At 49.3% G+C, this 19,740-nt stretch overlaps 1 protein-coding gene across 3 annotated transcripts in view; it reads left to right on the top strand.

Moving 5' to 3' along the window:
- The window catches only part of Mcad (Medium-chain acyl-CoA dehydrogenase), a 212,806-nt gene that overhangs the window by 66,401 nt on the left and 126,665 nt on the right, over positions 1-19,740 (top strand). Inside the window, exon 5 of one of the 3 annotated variants that reach the window (XM_065452831.2) lies at positions 18,956-19,056. The exons of the other annotated variants lie outside the window; for them this stretch is intronic. Within the exon in view, the coding sequence (XP_065308903.1) occupies positions 18,956-19,056 (101 nt within the window). The remainder of the gene's footprint in view (positions 1-18,955; positions 19,057-19,740) is intronic. 3 annotated transcript variants of the gene reach the window in all.

Raw genomic sequence — 19,740 nt, 5'->3', positions numbered from 1 at the left:
ACTCAATCCTCCACGAGAAAAGTGGACCCACATCATGGATCCCCGAGTCGCAACACCACCAAGGCAAAGTGCATTCAAGGGGACATTCTTGCCATATGTGCCTATTGCCCACCACCGCCTTATAGCGAGACCCTTGAGCTGCGCTATGCGTGTGGAGGGCCTGTTCCCTTTCCCCATCGGCAAAAACCCAGCCAAGCTGCCGTTGTGACTGGAAGTGGGTGGGCTTGGGAGCCGAGCGCTCATGCTTAGACCCCTACACATATGGGAGGCGGGTAGCCTGTGCTGCACCACCACCCAGAAAAACTACAAAGGGAAGCACTTCGACCCAATACATCGTGGAGAGTGACGCTCGTTATAACAGGCCCTTTGGTCGAGTGGCAAGCCGACCCTGGCAGGGAGCTGAAGCCGATCCACCTAGGGTAAGAGACCGCAGCAGAGTGCACTGTTTTCGCTGCCAACAACTAGGGCACACAGCAAGGGATTGCACCATACCGTGGCATCCTGTGAGGCTGGGAAAAGGAAGCGCAGGTCGTTCGTAGAGGCACGAGTGGCCGAACCTTTGCTTGCCCCCTGGCATACCGAGCAGGTTGTGTTGCTGGTGCACACGTGCCATTTATTCCAGTAACCATTGTTGGCTGCGAATTTTCGGCACTGTTGGACATGGGTGCAAGCGTTCCGTTGTTTGGCGAAACAGGTGTTGTCCCACTTGCAGAAGCACTCAGTGTGCTTGCAGTACTGCCAAATGACAAATAATCTTTTTGCTGGCACTCCAAGGTCGACTGTCAGATGACGAGAGAGAATCAGATGCACGGATTTTGGTCAACTCCTAGGGCCTAGGGTCCTGGTGATTCTCGGAAGGGACTTTCTCCTTAAAATCGGGATCACTGTGGACATTGTGAATGGTGGTTATTGCGACAGACCTTTCACACAGCTAAAGCTGTTCATTAGCTTGCCAGCATCCAATCTTGCCTGTCTTGATGGGGCGTCAGGAATGTGCCACTCACAGAGTTCGGGGGCAAGCCCCCGAGCTGGTGCGCTTCGTCCGCTTACAGTCCCCTTTGGGAACAAGAGGCACGGCATGAACCGTGTCGTGCACAAGGTTCAGGGGCAGGCCCCTGTGCTATGCGCTTGTCAGCTCAGAGTCCCCATTGGGACGGAGCAACAAGGCACGAAGAGGCACCATATCCTCTGGCTACCTGTGCTGTTCATTTGGATGATGCGCAGAAGGTTCGATTGTTGGCACTGTTAAACCAGAATGAAGAGCTCTTCACCAATCTACCTGGCTGTACTGATTTGGCAAGCCATGCGATCGAAACTGGAGATGCGCTTCCTTTGAAGTATAATCCCTGGTCTGTCAGCCTGGCCAAGAGGCAGGGGATTGATGGCTTGCTGGACGAGGTGCTATCGGCTGACATTATTCGCCACTCGTCCAGCACCTGGGAGTCGCCAATTATGTTGGTGCCTTAGAAAGATGGCAGTCATTGCCTGTGCGTAGACTACCGCTGTCTAAATGGAGTGATTCGTCAGGATGCCTATCCGCCTTCTACGATTATAGTCCCATTGTGTGGAACCTGGGCACTGCACGGTATTTTACTTGGTTAAAACACATTGGCCGTGATAGAGTATATAAGCGCGACTGAACGAGGACATAGAAAGAAACAGATACACAGAGACAGCGCTACTTTTAACTGCAGATTTTATTTTTGCATGCATCAATAAATATATACCATACGAGCGGAAACAAACGTGACAGCAAAAAAAAACAACATTCAGTGGTGCAGTGGTGCATGGACAATTCCACTTTTGCGTGGAAGAACGTATGTTGTACAAACTGGCAGATGCAACAATGAGAGACTAAAAGAGCATCAATATAATGTCACTAGGGTAATCTCAGGTCATTTGGGTATTCATTGACGAGATTGTTCCTGAAAGCCAATGTTTGAAAGTACTTCCATGTTGTTTAGGGCTCACAGCAAGATGGCAAGGGAGATTGTGGAGGCCTATGAAATTGCAAAATTAGAGGAAACGTGTGTGAGCTAGCCGTCAGTTTTTTAAATCTGAATAGGAGATACAATTCCTTGGTTTGTCTTTGTAGCCATTGCAGTATATGTTTTCGCCATGCCTTGCACACATGTACTGTTCATCGACATGCACCACTGAATGTTCTTTTTTGCTGTCATGTTTCTTTCCGCTCGTATGGTATATATTTATCGATGCATGCGAAAAAAAAAAGAATCTATAGTTGAAAGTAGCGCTGTCTCTGTGTATCTGTTTCTTTCTACATCCTCATTCAGTAGTGCTTACACACTCTATCAAAGTATTTTACTACCTTGGATGCCTCAAAAGGCTACCTACAACAGATCCAGATGGATGAGCGTGACCATTGCAAGACAGCGTTCACGTCACACAGAGCGTTATTTAAGTTAACTCGTATGCTCTGTGGTCTTTTCAACAATCCTGTGCCCTTTCTGAGACTCGTGGACGAAGTCTTTGGGGAAGCTAAGTGGTATTACTGCATGTGCTACTTCGACGACATTGGGATTTATTCATGAACCTTTGAGGAACACTTGGCCCATGCTGCCGTTGTGCTCGAAATTGTGTGGGCCTCTGGGATCGCGTTAAATCCTGGGTAGGCTCAACTAGTGCAAACCCGAGTTCAGTTACTAGGGTTTACGCTCGGTGGAGGCTCCATTGAGCCGGACTGGAAGAAACTTCGGCCTATCCTCGATTTCCCCGTGCCCAAGGATGTACTGCTTTTTTGGAATGACCAACCTTTACTGGTTGTTCATCCCATCCTGTGCCCGAGTGCAGGTGCCCTTGACCAAGTTCTTGGGTAAGTCGGCCAAGTGGCAGTGGGGATTTGAGCAGCAGCAGGCCTTTTGCCGGCTGTCTAGCGCCATTGTGGAGACAGCGAAGCTCAGACTCCCCGACCTGACCAGAACGTTCATTGTCCAGACTGACGCGAGCAATCTGGGTTTAGGTGCAGCCCTCATAAAGGAATATGACGGCGTGTTGCAGCCGTTGGCGTTTGCCAGCCACTCCTTGATACTGGCAGAGAGGAATTATTCCGTGACCGAGAAGGAGTGCCTCACCATCGTGTGCACTACGTAAATTCCATGTCTACCTTGGTGGGACAAAATTCAAAGTGCATACGGACCACAGTGCCCTAAGCTGGCTGATGCTGCTTCGTGAGCCTGAGGGCATGCTGGCGTGCTGGGCTCTCCTGATACAGCATTATGACTTTTCTGTGCAGTAGCAAAAAGGAGCACCAACATGGTAGCTAACATGCTATCTCATGCCCCATTGTCTACCCGGAGCATTCCTCCAGGTGCGACAGCTGCTAAGGTTGCCTTTGCACCAGCAAGTGTCGAAAGCGAAACGGGCAGAGACAAAGGAGATTCCACAGGTGGGAAGACCTATTCCACTTTCCAGGCAAACAGTGCGCCAAAAAGTGGGCGAGCAGGAGAGCTCCTCGAAAGAGAACCCATGACACTGTCGTGAGTGGTAGGGATGGCTGCAGTCCCTAGTGGGGTCAAGACCAGACTTTTAAGAGATCTGGAATCACTTTCAGCAGGCAAGAGTGACTGAAGGCCCATAAATTGATCCGTTTTGTCGTGGATTGAGAGACGGTCTCAGGGGATGGAGCGCCAAGACGCTGCTGGTAGTGCAGCGGGCCCAGGTTGGCCGAAACCAGCTTGTGTTGCTGGGTCACCCGCAGATTCATATTTGCTGGATCATGATGGGCTCCTGCTGAAATATGTAGCCACTAATGAGGAGCCTGTGGGCCCGTTTGAGGTGGTTATCCCCAAAAGTCTGAGAAGCACCATGTTGCAAATCTCATGATAAACCCTTGGCTGGTCATTTGAGTAGCTCCAAAGCTTTTGCAAAGCTGAGCCAAACTGTGAACTGGCCTGGCATAAAGCGTGACATTTTTCGCTATTGCCATTCCTGCCACGTCTCTCAAACGGTGAAATCCAGTGGTGGCAAGCTGCCTGTGCTGTTGAAACCAGTTGACAGTGAGCGTGCCCGGCAAGTAGCCACCTGCGATCGTCTAATGGTGCCTTTCCCCAGGAGTCAGCAGGGGTTCACCCACCTGATGCTAATCGCTGATGATTTTTCAAAGTGAATGGAGTTGTTTCCTCTTCAGTAAGCAACAGTGTGAGTGGTGCTAGAGGCTACAGGAAATGTTTTGTAGGTTCGGCTTTCCTAAAAGACTGATTATAAACAATGCATCCTATTTCATCTCTGGGAAGTTTGGTGCTACGTGCTGTTCCCTGAGAATTAATCACTGCACCACTTTTGCCTACCATCCCCAGTCCAATTTGACGGAGCGACTCAATAGAATTCTCAAACCATTGTTTGCGGCCTTTACCGAAAGTCAAAAGGATTGGGCAGACCACTTGGGGGAGCTTGCTTTAGCATCTGAACTGCCGAGAGTCGCTCAAATGGTAGCTCTCCTGCCATCCTCAATTTTGGAAGAGAGTTGGCAAATCCAGGGACCAGTGTCGTTCAATGCCAGCTCGAGGACAAGCAAGCGCCGGCAGACTGTTATGCTTTTGTTTCAGTACTAGGGACAGGCTTTGTCGGGCTCTCAGTAGAGTAAGGCAGAGTTTGGCATCGGCCAGGACCCAGCAGAAGTCTCAGTACGACCAGAAGCATTGGCATCTTTCAATTAAGGTAAATGATCTCGTCCTGAAGCGCAACCATGCCCTTGCCCCCATATTCAGAAATGCAACTTAAGTTGAAGCCCATGCTTGACTTGATCTAAGTGACGCCTGCCGTGAACGCGCCGAAGGAAACGCAGTGAGTGTCTTCGGGCCCGTTAACGCCAGGCATAATTTAAATCAAGTCAAGCATGGGCTTCAAATTAAGCTACATTTCTGAATACGGGGGTTAGCGACGCGAGCAAGAGTTTCTTAGCCCCTCTCGCTCCCAAGTGGCTTGGTCTGTACCGAGTAGAGAAAACTTTGGTCTCTGCTCACGTACCCGTTGAAGTATGCGCATTCAGGGAAACTCGGCCATGCCAATGCGCGATCTGAAAACTTTTGCGTCACAGTCCAATGAGCTCATGCCAGAGTGCAAGGGCATCACGCCTGCAAGGAATGGTGCACACACAAGGCGTCGGACTGCATTTAGATCATGCACCGGTACATAATGAGGAAGCGGTCACCTGTGTGGTTTTTTTGCCGGACAGCGAACTCTTCCACAACCAAGGGCCCCCCCCAGTATCATGCCTCAGTGAGCTAGCCTCTATACTTCGATATTTGAAAGCGTGTTTTCGCATGTACAGCTTGTATAGTTAAATTCAACACATTTCTTTTACTTGTACGTCGACTTTGAACGTCTTGTTTTTTTGTTTTGTTTCTTTCTCTTTTTTTCTTTGCCAAGAAGGGAGTTTGGTAATTTGCATGGTCGAAAAGTGCAGGGGGACCATGGTCTCTTTGACTCATTGGTGCGCAGAGGCAAAAGACGCCTTGCACCTTCTACTGCGCAGCACGTTGTGGACCGCGTGTGGCATTGTGGAGACGGTAGGAGTGTTGTTGATACATTGAGGAGTGTGTGTGTGTGCATGCATAGGGCCTGTTGCTCATTGAAGGAACCAGAAGAAAGTGCACCAACTGCTTCATCGGATGGTGTGGACACTGAGGGTGGACGGGATCACTGACCCTCTGACGTCAGACAGAGAGTTCAGCTGTCTACCGTCGCCGCTGCCATGCAAACACCTTGCAGCGGCGGTTGTGGCTGCCCATTCATCCTGGCTATGGAGGCGTGGTCAGCTGACCTGGCAGTGTCGTGCCCCATCTGGCTGGAGTCTGGGACCGCCAAACTACCATGAAAGTGGCACTTGTCAGGCTCGCCAACAATGCTGATGTACCAGTGGTGAGCCCGTTCTTGTGTTAAGTGGCCTGCAATCAAGCCTTCCCTCGCAACTCTGATGTCTTCGACCACCGCCTTAGCCGCAGACAATGACTGACGCGGATGATGCATTTGTTGCTGGGCCAACATTTGCAGGTACCCATAGTGGTCCAGTTCTGAAGTTTCGTGCCCACACTCTTGTTCCAGGCTGAGACAGTCCCCCTGTTCTTGCATTCGTGTCAGCCCTCTCCTTTCGTTGCAACTGCTTCCAGCCAATCCGAAGTCTCGAATCCGTATGCAGCCTATCCTGCGTAGTCTTTAGTTGGCGGTCCATAAGCAGCTTGGCTGGTGCACGACCTGTAAGGTGGTGGAGTGTTGTTCTGTAATTAAACAAAATTCTTGATTGCTGGTGCCAAACTGCCGCGCATCGGCCTTCTACAATTTGTTTTTTGTTGTTTTGACCACCCTTTCAGCCGCACCATTACATGCTGAATCATAGGGGGGGGGGGGGGTACTCTTATCGCTCGTACTCTGTTTTTGTTTAGGAACTCGCTGCTGGTAAATGCTGGCCCATTGTCACCCACCACTACATCTGGTAAGCCGTGGATGGCAAATATAGTCATCAGGCACGCTATAGTGGGCATTACTGAGGGACCAGGCACATGAACGACCTTAACCCACTTGGAGTAGGCATCAACTATGACAAAAAATAGACACCTTACCACGGCCTCCTGAATTCAACATGCAGGTGCGACTACAGACAATCCAGAAAAGACCACGGTGTCTGCTGCATTGGTTTTTCATTTCACCATTACGCCTGGCACTTTGCGCAGCCGTTAACTTTGTTTCTATGTCTGCGTCTAAGTGTGGCCACCATACATGACTCCTTGCGACCATCTTCATTTTTTCTATGCCAGGGTGTGTCTCTTGTAACACCCCTAGTACTGCTTCCCGAAGAGCTCTGGGCACCACCACTCGGCAACCATAGAATACAACCCTCTTGTACGTAGCACTTGTCCATGCGATGAGCAAATGGCTTTCATTCGTCTTCCCCTGATAGTTTCTTCTCATGCTACAATGCCTTGCGAACCGTGGCAATCACAGTGTCTCGACTGGTGGCTGGGGACACAACTGCCGATGATAACAAGGTCGGGTACTCTTTTTCCCAGCATGAACCAGCAGTTCTTTTTCTGGGCAGCCAGCTATTGGCAGGCGACTGAGGCCGTCAGCATCTGCCAGCTCTGATCCCTTATGATATGCCAATTGTTACTTGTAAGTAGCAAGTGTCAAAGCCCAGCACAACAGCCACGGGAACATTGCTGAAGGATACCCTTATCATGGCCCGACAGACCCATCAACGACTTGTGGTCAGAAAAAAAAATGTTGAACATGTGTTGCCAAACATGTTGGTTGTTGTGTATTTATTCTGGCCGCTGAGTTCAGCGGATGACGTATCTTCGTCAGTCAATCCTGGTGTAAAAGAGCGCCCTCTTCCGGCCCCAAGTATGTATATATTCTAGTGGTTATCAAGTTCCCCTGTTCTGTGTTTGTTTTGTGACGGTAATAAAAGGTTATTGCCGATGCGCCTTGTCGCGATGGTGCCTCGTGATATGACCCACGCAGCAACATAACACTGGCGACGAGGATGGGTTTGAATGAGACCGCTGCAATGGGAAGCTAGCTCCTGTCCGTACTCTTTCACAATGACGGCCACCACAACGGAGGGGCTCGAGCCTTTCGACATCACTCACCCTGTAGAGTGGGAGGACTATGCAGAACGTTTCCAGTTCTTCCTCGAGGTGCAGGACATTACGGACGCCAGCAAGAAGAGATCGACATTCCTCAGCCACTGCGGTCCCACCACTTCTCAATTAGCCAGGGTGCTCGTGGCACTGGCCCAGCTGAAGGATACACCGTTCGAAACAATCCTCGCCGTTCTGCGCGACCACCTAGCGCCGAAACCACCGGAGCTTGCCAGACGATATGAATTCCATCGCCGCGACCAGACACAAGTGAGTCTGTCGCCGCCTACCTCGCTGCTCTTTGAACAACGGCACAGCACTGCAACTTCAACGACCTCGACACCATGCTACAGGATCGATTTGTGTTCGGACTGCAGAACGACACAGTGAAGTGGTGACTACTGGCGAAAAAAAAGGTGTCTTTCACCAGTGCTGCCGAGGAAGCAGTCGCCGCTGAGGCCATTGCCCGGAAAGCCAGCCTAGCCTCTTTTCAAACCACCAACGCGGCGCGTTTCGAGTCCGTGCATCAAGGGACGACGACTGGAGATGATGGTGAGCAAGACACTGCCGAAGATGTTCTTCGGTTACGTGCGAGCCCCACTTAGCGATGGGACACCAAGCGATTGGTGGGCGGCCGCTGCGCCAGCTGTGGAGGCCCGCACGCACGCCGCCTGTGTCGGTTCTGTGGTGCCCTGTGCAGGGAATCTGGAAAAACCGGGCACATTGCTAAGGTCTGCCGGTCCCGGAGGCAGCTTAGCCCATGTCGAAATGCCAAACACCAAGCCTGGACGCAACAATTCAAGACCACTCCTCGCACAAACATTTCATACTGCGACGACTTGGTAGTTACTGCTATCGACGAAGTGTCTAAACCTGCCAAGAGGAAGAGACATGTGAGTGTAAAAATCGAAGGCACACAGTGTCACATGGAGGTGGATTCGGGATAAACTTTTTCCATTATCTCCGACGCCACGGCCAGACGCATTTTTTCAAAGGGGCATGTCCAAAACCTACAGCCACTTGATGTTATCGTGAGGGACTATCAAGCCAACCGTATCGCTGTACGTGGAGTTGGTACCGTCCGAGTGCAGTTCAAATATTTTGACGGCCCAATGTGCCTGGTCATTGTCAAGAGCGAGCGCCCAATTCTTCTCGGGCTGGATTGGTTTTCGGCACTCGGTATCAATATCACGGGAGTGCAACGCATTGATCAGCAACCATCCACACTTGATAACATATTCCGGGACTTTGCCTCTGTGTTCGACAGGACGCTGGGCTGCTACAAGGGACCGCCCGTGCAGTTTGCACTTAACCCTGAGGTTGTGCCTATCCGCCTGAAAGCAAGAAGGGTTCCTTTCGCACTGTGACCAAAAATTGACGCCGAACTGGACAAACTGATACAACATGGAATCCTAGAGCCGGTTGACCATGCTCGTTGGGAAACCTCTATTGTTACGCCACTGAAGGCAAATGGGGACGTCCACATCTGTGCAGACTACAAATGCACCATCAACAAAACCTTGCAGCAGCAATCGTATCCGGTACCAGCTGTCAACCACCTGCTGGCATCACTCTCTGGTAGAACTGTCTTTGCGAAGCTAGACTTAGCACAGGCCTACCAACAGCTCCCAGTAACTGATGAATCTGCAGAGGCGCAGACCACTGTGACGCATTGGGGTGCTTTCCGCATTCGATGATTACAATTCGGCGTCAGCATCGCACCTGGCATCTTCTAGAGTTTAATGGCGAACATACTGTGCGGACTACCAGGCGTCATTCCATATTTTGATGATGTCTTCATTTCAGGTGCATCGCACCAGGAATGACTTGGTCGCCTTCGAGAGGTCCTTCAGCGGTTCCGAGGTGCAGGGCTTAAGGTCAAGAAGGAGAAATGCCAGCTAGGAGTGACTCAAGTGGAATTTTTGGGTTTCTAAGTCGATGCTGAGGGAATCCACCCCACACTGGCCAAGACGCAAGCCATCCTTAATGCACCGTGGCCGTTGAACAGAGCCGAGCTGCAGGCCTTCCTGGGTGTTCTCAATTTCTATCATGCATTCCTTCCACACAAGGCCACTGTCTCTGAACCCCTGCACCGTTTGTTGGACAAGAAGGTCCCCTGGCTGTGTGGAAGCCTACAACAAACTGCGTTCGACAATGTGAAGAAGCTACTGGCATCCAACCAGGTGCTGACACACTTCGACGAGAAGAAGCCGGTAATCCTTGCCTGTGATGCATCCCCGTACAGAATAGGAGCGGTGTTGAGTCACAGAATGCCGGATGACACGGAAGCACCAATTGCTCTTTATTCAAGAACCTTGTCTTCTACGAATCGTAATTACACCCAGATTGATAAGGAGGCACTCACTGTGGTTGCCGGAGTAAAGAAGTTCCACGACTACGTATTCAGCCACCCATTTCAGATCCATACAGACCATAAGCCGCTCCTGGGGCTCTTCACATCAGACCAGCAAACGCCACAGATGCTTTCACCGCGAATGTTGCGTTGGTTCATTTTTCCGAATGGATACCAGCATATTCTCCACCACCGACCAGGAAAACAGTTAGGCCACGCAGATGGTCTCAGCAGACTGCTTCAAGCGGACCAGTGCCAGGATGACCCTTCGCCAGCAGAGGTCGTGATGCTTCCGGACGTACTTCCAGAATCTCCAGTCCATGCAGACGATGTGGCTGAGTACTCCGCCAAGGATGCTATCCTCTCCCATGTGCTCAACTGGGTGTGGAAGGGGTGGCCAAGGTGCGCTCCGAGTTCCGAGTTCACATCATTCGTGTCCAGGCAACATGAGCTGTCCGCCCACAAGGGATGCTTACTGTGGGGTGACCGTGTGGTGATTCCACAGAAGTTGCGTTTCCGGGTCCTCAAAGCTCTGCATGTCGGACACCCCAGCATTGTCAGAATGAAAGTGCTTGCCTACAGTTATGTATGGTGGCCCGGCATGGATGCGGCCATGGAGGAATGGGTCCGGCGATGCTTTCCTGGCCATGAAGCACGGCCCGAGATGCCTCAGGCACCTGTGCACCCATGGGAAACAACCCGGACTCCATGGTCACGCCTGCACGTTGATTTCCCTGGTCCATTCCAAGGACAGACCTTCTTGACTGCGGTGGATTCTTATTCCAAATGGCTGGAGGTCATACCAATGTCGTCAATGGCATCTAGTGCTGTAATCACTACCTTACGAATATTGTTCGCAACTCATGGCCTGCCAGATACCCTTGTCTCAGATAATGGCCTGCAATTCACATCCACTGAATTTCGAGGGTTCCTGGATGCCAACCTCATCCGCCAAGTGACATCTGCACCGTTCCAGCCATCCACCAACAGGCAGGCCGAAAAGATGGTACTGACCACCAAAGAGGCATTATCTCAGATAATCCGAGGAAGCTGGGCACAGCGCCTGGCAGACTTCACTCTACAGCAGCATGTAACTCCGCCCGCAGTCACGGGACGCTCCCCTTGCAAGTTGTTGATGGGCCGCCGACTGTCTACCATGCTGGATCGTCTGCACCCAGACCGGGCCCCTGGAAAGTCCTCCCGGTTGGCAGAAGCTCTGCCTACACCACGCACATTTCAGCCCGATGACCCTGTAATTGCGCGTAACTACAGCCAGGACCCACCATGGGTATCTGCTGTGATTTCCAGAGCAGCTGGCCCAATCTCTTATGAGGTTGCTCTTCCGTATGGCTGTGTGTGTCGCTGGCACTTGGACCAGCTTCGTTGGCGGAACAGCATTCCCATGAGGTTAGCCGAAAGCGTACCTGAAGGAAGGCAGCCTGAGGTCCGGCTTTCGTCAAGCCCTTCACCTGGCGGAATGAGCAGCAGCAAGACACCAGATCCCAGTGAACCTAAGGAGCAACCAACAGTCATGCTCCCTTTGGACGACATAGCAGCACCTCAGCCAGCACCAACAGAGCAAAGTGTAGAATTGCCGGGCCCACGCTGTTTGCAGTGTTCCCAGAAGACGCCCCAACATCTTCGGGACTTTGTGCTGGCATTGGCTGACTGTTGAGTCAGAACTAAGGGGGAAGGAGTGTTGTGTACCAATTCTGGTCGCTGAGTTCAGCGGATGACGCATCTTCGTCAGTCAACCCTGGTGTTGAAGAGCGCCCTCTTCTATTCCAGTGGTTGTCAAGTTCCCCTGTTCTGTATTTCTTTCGTGACGGCAATAAACGATTATTGCCGATACGCCTTGTCGGGATAGTGCATCGCGATATGACCCACGCAGTAACATTGGTGAAACTTAGTGATTGAAATATTACAGCCAAGGCCTCTTTTTCCAGGTGACTGTAGTTCTTTTCTGCAGGTGTCAGTCGTCTGGACACAAATGCTATTGGTCGTTCTACCCGGTCTCTAGCCTGTGAGCTAACACAGCTCCCACGCCATAAAGCGGCGCATCGCAACACATGAGGAGTGGCAATTTAGGATTGTAGTACATCAGCACTGATGCTGACATGAGCTGTGTCTTGCTTTTGGCGAAAGCTCACTTTTGCTCTCCACCCCATTTCCAGGGTGTGCATTTCTGTAAAAGTTCATGCAAGGGCTGGAGTGTTGTCGACACATTCGATAGAAAACTTCGGTAAAAATTTATCAGGCCCAAGTAGCTTTGTAATTCCTTGACATTATTTGGCTCGGGTGCCTTGAGAATTCCCTCAACCTTTCCAGGTGTTGGTCGCAAATCCTCGGCATCAAGGACATGCCCAAGGTATTCCACACATGGTTGGAAAAACAAGCACTTGCTCAACTTTACTTTTTACAAGTTCTTTATAAGAACTCGTTTTTCCGCGCACTATCAGTGAGTGGAACCGACTGCATCCTGACACTGTTGAAACTGCAAATCATATTGACCGCAAAAAAGACGGGGACATAGGAAGAAAACACATAAACAGCACAGGCGGTAACTTTCAACTGATTTATTCATAGCAGCCAGTGGGCATATATAGGCAAAAGGAACATGCGCAGATGGCGGCAAACAAGAATGCACATCAGCTTATCGTGGCAACCAATTATCAAAGAAATCTATTTCCGCTTGAAACAACCTAATGGAGGTATCGCTAACACAATCTTCGCCTTTCTTATTTATATGGTAAGCCTCCATCAACCTCCTCCTTATCGCCTGTGCTGTTTATGTGTTTTCTTCCTATGTCCCCGTCTTTTTTGCGGTCAATATGATTTGCAGTAAATACCAACTAGGCCAAACTGAAGTTCTACTGTTGAAACTGCTGCTGATCGTGCAAGGTTTTCCTATGTGCTTAGTCAGTATGTGTAGCTTGTTCATTTTTTTTTTCTCCAGTGATTCATTGCCCGTGTTTGTTGTTTGTGTTTATTTATTACTTTTGTGCAATGTAGTGTTTGTCTACCTTGCCACACCCTTTACTGTAATGCCCATCAGGACACCGTATTTTATGCCTGTATTTATTCTATTTACAACTTTGATGCTGTCAATTGTTCCTTTATTTTCCCTCGTTCCCCCTACACTCTTAGACAAAGGTGCACCCTTTGGGGTGTATAGCTGCCACACAGCAATAATCGTCATCTGCCTTGCTTGGGTTTTCTTTCTTGAAAACGCTGCGCCCGCTACTTTTCTGTCGGGAATCCTATGTCATGCTGATAATGTGCATGCCGTTCGTTACTGGGAAGTACCGGGCTCGCAGTGTTAAAGAAAGGAAATGCGGACAAGAGAGATGACGTTTATTGTTGAGTGGCAAGATAAGACCCAAAAGGTGTAATTTTGTTTTAGAGTGTATTGCAATGGCCACCAGGGCGATATGTAGGTACTTGAATAAATAAATAAATAAACTTCAGCTTCAACCCGGCTTCCTGCATTTTGCTCCGCACTACCTCCAGGTTCCGCTAGTGTTGTTCTCTAGTGGATCCAGTTACAAGGACATCATCAAAATACACCACTGTGCCTTCACAACTTCGTAATGCCTCCATCTCCCTTTGAAAGATGGTTGGCGCCGAGGTCATGCCAAATGGCATCCTGTTGTATTGAAAAAGGCCTTTTTGTGTCATGATAACAATGAATTTTTTTGACACAGCATCTAACTCTATCTGCTGATAGGTGTTTCACATATCCAGTTCCGAAATTGTCTGTCCCCTGGCTAACTTCGCCCACATTTCTTCCAGCTTTGGTACAAGGTACACTCAGTAATGGTAGCCTTGCTGACTGTGTGTTTGAAATCGCCATAGATCCTGACCCTACCATCCTTTTTCAGCACTGGTACGATGGGCACCACCCCTTCCGATGACCGAACAGGACTCGGGATGCCCTCTCGCTGTAGCCGCTGAAGTTCTGCTGCTACTAAATCACGCAGTGCAAGCAGTACATTGCGAAGTCTGCAAAATATTGGCCATGCTCCTTCTGATATTTTTATGCTGGCCTGCACGCCCCCAAATGTCCCAATACCGTCAGTAAACAGTCAGCCTTAATGACTGGCTAGTGCATCTGCACCGAAGGCGTGTGAATGCTCTGGCCCAATTTCGCCCAAATAGAGCCCTTGCGCCGTCTGGCACCACGAACAATGGTAACTTTGCTTCTCTTCCCGTGAACTCCGCATTGACCATCGCTTTGCCCGAAACTGACGAAGATGACTAAAATATTCTTGCAACTAGAGGTCCGATGGCTCCATGCTGATGTCAGGAAAACTGCTATTGAACTCTATTTCATCAATGACCGAAACTATGCCACCGGTGTCCAATTTCATTTTAGCAGGCTTCTCCTGGATCCTAACCTCAATGAAAATGGGGGGCACCTTTTGCTCGGCTGTTTCATGTGATGTGACCGTGTTCATTTCAGCCGACGTCACCATTTCTAAAACCCAGAGGTTCCCGACAGTGCCTGCATCTGAGTTGTAGTCTTCCAGCGCAGCTTTCATGGCACCTTCGGCAATGACAACTACGGCGTCCGCGGCATTCACTTTTCTGCTTTACTGCTGAATTCTTTTTCGGGCACATCCGAGCGAGGTGACCTTGTTGCTGGCATTTAAAACAATGCTGCCCAATCCATCTGCAGATTATCTCTGGATGGGGCCCACCACAACGAAAACACTGCGCCAGTGCTGACACTATGTGGGTTATTGCTGCCTCGTCAACCTGGCCCGTAATCTGTTCGGTGCCATGTGCGACAGCTTCCATTGCCGACACAGTCTTCACTGCCTTATCCAGCGTCAAATCTGCTTCTTCCAGCAGGCGTCATCGTACATCCCGTGCACCAGGCAGTCACGCAAATTGTTGTCGAGCTCCGATCCGAACTCGCACTTGCCGGCGAACTGGTGATGGGTGGCCACGAACTTTTTTGCACTATCCCCACTCTACTGTCACCTGCTGTAGAAATTATAACGCTGCACGATAGCCAGCGTTTTCACAGAGTGGTGCACCAACAGTAGTTCCAAACTTTTTTGCTAGGGAAGCCTCCAACAGTCGTTCCATTGCCAGTGCCTGTGCAGCAGTGAGTATGTTGATCACCCACAGCCACTCAAAAGCACAGCTCTGCGTTTGTCTTCCTCAGTGCCATTTGCAATAAAACACTGTTCCAAATGCTCCACACACTCTTCCCATTCCTGGCTGCCTTCTCCGGTTAATGGTTCTAGTTTAGGCATACTTGCTGTGTGATCCTATCTTCTTCGCCAGTTAATATGAAGACGCCAAGCTGAACAGGAACAAGTAGACATATATTTGATACACGTAGCATGTTAGAGCTGACTCGTTGGCCACTGGCAAATTCTCGTCGCTAGTTGCCTTCTTGTACCCTTGTTGCTGCCATGAACAGCGCCACCACTGGCTCGTGGTGGCTCTAGCGCTGCAATGTAACAGTGTCCCGCAAGAGCAGCAGACTATTTTGTTAATATTTCTCCCTCCTTTTGCGGCACCATTTTCTTGTGTTATAGAGTGCATTGCTTACTTTTTTAGTTTACCACTATCTTTCTTTTTCTATTACAGTGCATGAAAGTGTCTTAGTTTGTATGTCAGAATGCGATATTGACACATGTACTTGTTTATCTTTTCCGGGTGACTGCCTTTTCACCGTCTAACCAGTGTTATCGCTCGGTGCGGGATGCGCCTGCATGTGTGGGAATTTCTCGAATGTTATCGATGGTTCTGTCTATTGTCTGTCGTCACTGAAGCTTGTGTAATCTGATTGCGGTTGCAACGCGACTTGTGTAGAACTTTCTGGAAGACACGCGGGCACTTCCGATTACTCTGGAACCTTCGATGCCTCATCAAATATAAAAGCTGATGCGCTTGACTGGCAGATCAGATTTTTGCCGATAGCCGACTGTGTTCGCTGCTATCGTGTTTCTTAGAGTGTAGCCTGTTTTTGAGGGCACAGGTTTGCCCAATAAAACGCTAGTTTCGTCATTCCCAGTTGTGCTGCTTTCTTCACCGTCACTACTATGTGACATCAGTACCTGCTGGGTTGAGGTTAAGATTTAGCTAGTGCTTGAAAGGCTCAGTTGTCTTTGGAGCATAAGCCACTACCAGTGGCTTCAACAGATTTGTAGGGGGGTAATTAAGGAAAGGAGGATGTGGGGATTGAGGTATGCCCCAGCGCCTATCCCCTTTCCACTCGCGGTGGTTTGTGGTGAGGGGCGCTCGCATCACCAGCAGGTGACTGGCTGCTGTCCGCTTCACGATTGTGGGCGAGATCTCTCGTACGTACACATTTTCCTTCCGTCTGCCGGCCCCTTTGCGCGTCAGACATGAGCTCGTACGGTTCCTTTGCACATATGGCTAGTGCGTACCTTGTGTTGATCCTTTCCGGAAGCTAAGCCAAGGAGTGGTCCCTAGTGCTTGTGCGTGTTTGAGCAGTGTGTTGCAGGGAGCCTTTGCTCTCGCAGTGACATGCCAGCGGCGCCCCTGTTTCGCCTGTGGCGGGGGAGCCTTTTGATTCCCGTGCCGGCCTGGGTTGTGCAGTGTGACGTGCTGCTGGAAATGGTTTCTGCCAACTGGGCAGCCCCCCTTTGGTGGCCTGAGCACACGCGCAGCAGCGCGCTAGACGGCTGGCGCAGTGGCTCGCTAAGCGTGAGGTGGTCGGTCCTCCTGCAAGACCCCTTACATATGACACGACATCCAACACTGGGCATGCAAAAAGACAATGCACATGATGCCACCAGTCATCTCGGCCAGACTATGCACCCGCCGCAGATTATTTACAAGGCGTGCGAGCCGTGTATGTGACCAGCCGTGGCCGGGCTGGAGGAGGAGACGTGTGCTCACTAAGTGCCACGTTACCTTTAAAATAATTTTGCTTTGTAAGTGGTCTTTGTACACAGTCGCTGTACTATTTCAATTTTGTTGCAGCATCATTGCGCGTCTCATAGAGCCCGACCATAACGGTGGTCAAAATTTCTAATGCCCTGCAAGGCATTTCATTCCATCTCATTGGACACTATCTGCTCATACAATGTTGTAAGTGATAATCTAGCCACATAACTTTAACTGGACTTGCCTACACAAGTTTTTAGAATTTAGAAACGAAAAGCTCGTCTTTTGTGGCCTTGATGCCTGGCACAGGTACACTGCATAGGTCCGACTCGCTGCAACAAAATGTTTGACTATGTAAAAACCTATTTCCAGATAGCATAGATGTATAGCAGTCTCTGTGCCATGTTTGAAACAGGAGTGGACGTGTCATTAAAAAATCTCAAGAGAACATTTTTGATAGTAAAACTGAAACAAACGCTGCCATTAACACTTGCCGGAAGTGATGCGTGACCTAGCATGCATGACTCCTCAATGTGGAAGGCACCGCCCGCGTGTGCCCGTACTGCGCTGAAAATATTGTGGTGGCGATGTGTTAGTATTTAGGCCTACGTCATATCCGTTAACCACTAGGTGTGCCAATTATCCGCTTAGGTGCCATGTTAAGGCTGCTAAAGAGAAAATTAGATCATTTGCAGTCGTACAGATTTGTCAAGATTGTTTCAATAGTTTATGCTACCGATTTACAGCCACTTTCGGCAAATTAACATTTATTTGTTGTTGGCTTTTAAGTGCAAAGGAAACTCTTCAGTTGGCTGGATGCTTGAAGCAAGAAATAAAAATTTTGAGTTTTGTCATTGTTTTCTTTGTAAAAGTTTACTGGGTAGGTGTGCATGACACCAGCAGCTTTTTGCCAGACAGCAATATAATGTACTGCTAAAACATTTATCGCTGCCTTTTTGTCTTACTTGACAAAGTTCATTCGATTGTTTACTTGATCACCTTCTGCTTAAGCAAAAATCGTAAAGATGTTCAAAAGTTTGGATGTTGTATTGCGTATCTTTGCAAACCCAACTATCGCTATGTTTTGAGTAAGCTGCAGAGATTATGTTTGCATGCTTTACTGGCAGCAGCTTATATGAAATATATATATTCAGCATCTGTCTGGCTAGCTGGCAGTGAAAATCTCAACAAGTTCACCTGTGTGATTGCAGAGTGCGCAAGTAAAGAAAACCTTGCATGCTGCTGTAAAGCTTCCAGTTAAATTTGCACAGAACAACCATAGACCACATTTAGAAACCAGTCAGTGGCCGTTTGCATATAAAAGTGCCGGTCCGTTACAATCAGATGTGTTTGCATGCTGTGGTATTGAATTCAAACGTCGTCCAACTCACACTTCTTGTCTAAGTGGCAATTCCCCCTTCTTAACATGCAGAGATTGGTGGGGCCTGATGATAAAGAGACGACATTCTTTTGTATCAGCTTGCTAATGCTCAAAAAGCCAAAGCACACCTTGTTCTTGTGAGGGAAGAAATATGAGCTTATTGAAACCATCACACGAAACAACTAATGTGTTATTGAAGCTTGCCTGAGGTATGCATTTGGGGTCAATGGGGTGTGAACAAGTTATGCTTGGAGAGGCTGGTTGAAGATGAACTAGTCAGTGCATAGGGCTAAGGAGGAGGATGTAGGTATTGCACTGGTCATCTAAGACATGCCTGAGGTGTGATAGGAATAGTTAATTGCTCAGTACATGGTATACTTGACTCAGGGTTGTCATGAGTCTGTCACTTTTCTGAGTAGATATCACTCTGAACTTCAAGACACAGCAAGAGGCTATTAAATTTTCCCTGCTTCTGGTGTAAGCTACAAATTTTCCCTCAAGTCTTGTTTCTTCTGGATTGCCCAATCTTTTGGACATATTGAAAGGAAGATTGTGTTGAAAAACCAGTTTCTCCCTTACAAGGTTCTTTTTTTTTAGTGATGGAATTTTCTTGGCGGAAGTCGGAGAAAATCTGGAAAAGTCTGGGAATTTAAGAAAAGAAATTTGCTAGACACCCTGGCCATACTAAGCAGTGTGATTGAGAAAATTGAGATGCCTGCGGTGTTTGAAGGACTGCCCTCTTTTTCCTGCCAGGTGGCTCCGGTCTAAGCCTCTTCAGCCACTGTCTGGTGACAGAGGAGATTGCATACGGCTGCTCGGGCATCAAAACCATTCTTGAAGCAACAGTCCTTGGGGTAATGTGTGCAGCGCATTCCCGTATCACAGGCAGTGCATGTGACAAGCTGTGCAGTAATGGTCTAGCCGTGTCCATAGAGCAGTGCCAGCCAAGCAGGTGAAGTCTCCTGTTGATGAGAGAAAACTTGGAATAAGCTTGGCGCTGACCATAGATGGCCTTGTGTGTGCTCAGCAGGCTGTTGCCCTTATTGTACCTGTGCCACTCGTTTGCACTGGAAACTGGTGCACCAGTGTGTGTTGCCTGCAGTGTGCTAAAATTTCACCAACTCCATCCAGCCCTCATAGTGCCACAGATTCATGTTTCACTGAATGAACATGAGACAATGCAACATTTCGAACTGCACCTTATGCAGAACCAGAACTGCCGCACACATCAACACACTTTATTTAAACGGGGGGGTTGCAACCATATCTAGCCAAAGTCCTTTTGCCGAATGACATTACGGCAAATGTGGTATAGTTGTATTGTTTTAACCCTTTTGGTATAGTTGTATTGTTTTAACCCTCCGGAGGGCCCAAGTCCTCTCCGGAGTTTGCCGGGGGGGTGGGGGGGAGAGAAAGGGGGCCCCCCCCTCGGCAATGCCGAAGCCCCACCCACACACACATACATACCTAAAGTGCCATTACCAGAGCTTTGTCACCCACGTCATTTGAGGTTTCTTTTGAATTTCCTCGACCTTTTC

This window comes from Dermacentor albipictus, chromosome 1 (genome assembly GCF_038994185.2).
Source record: "Dermacentor albipictus isolate Rhodes 1998 colony chromosome 1, USDA_Dalb.pri_finalv2, whole genome shotgun sequence".
In the NCBI taxonomy this organism is placed as follows: Eukaryota; Metazoa; Arthropoda; class Arachnida; order Ixodida; family Ixodidae; genus Dermacentor; species Dermacentor albipictus.
Note: the sequence above shows the minus strand (reverse complement) of the source record. Positions and strands in the feature narration are given on the sequence as shown.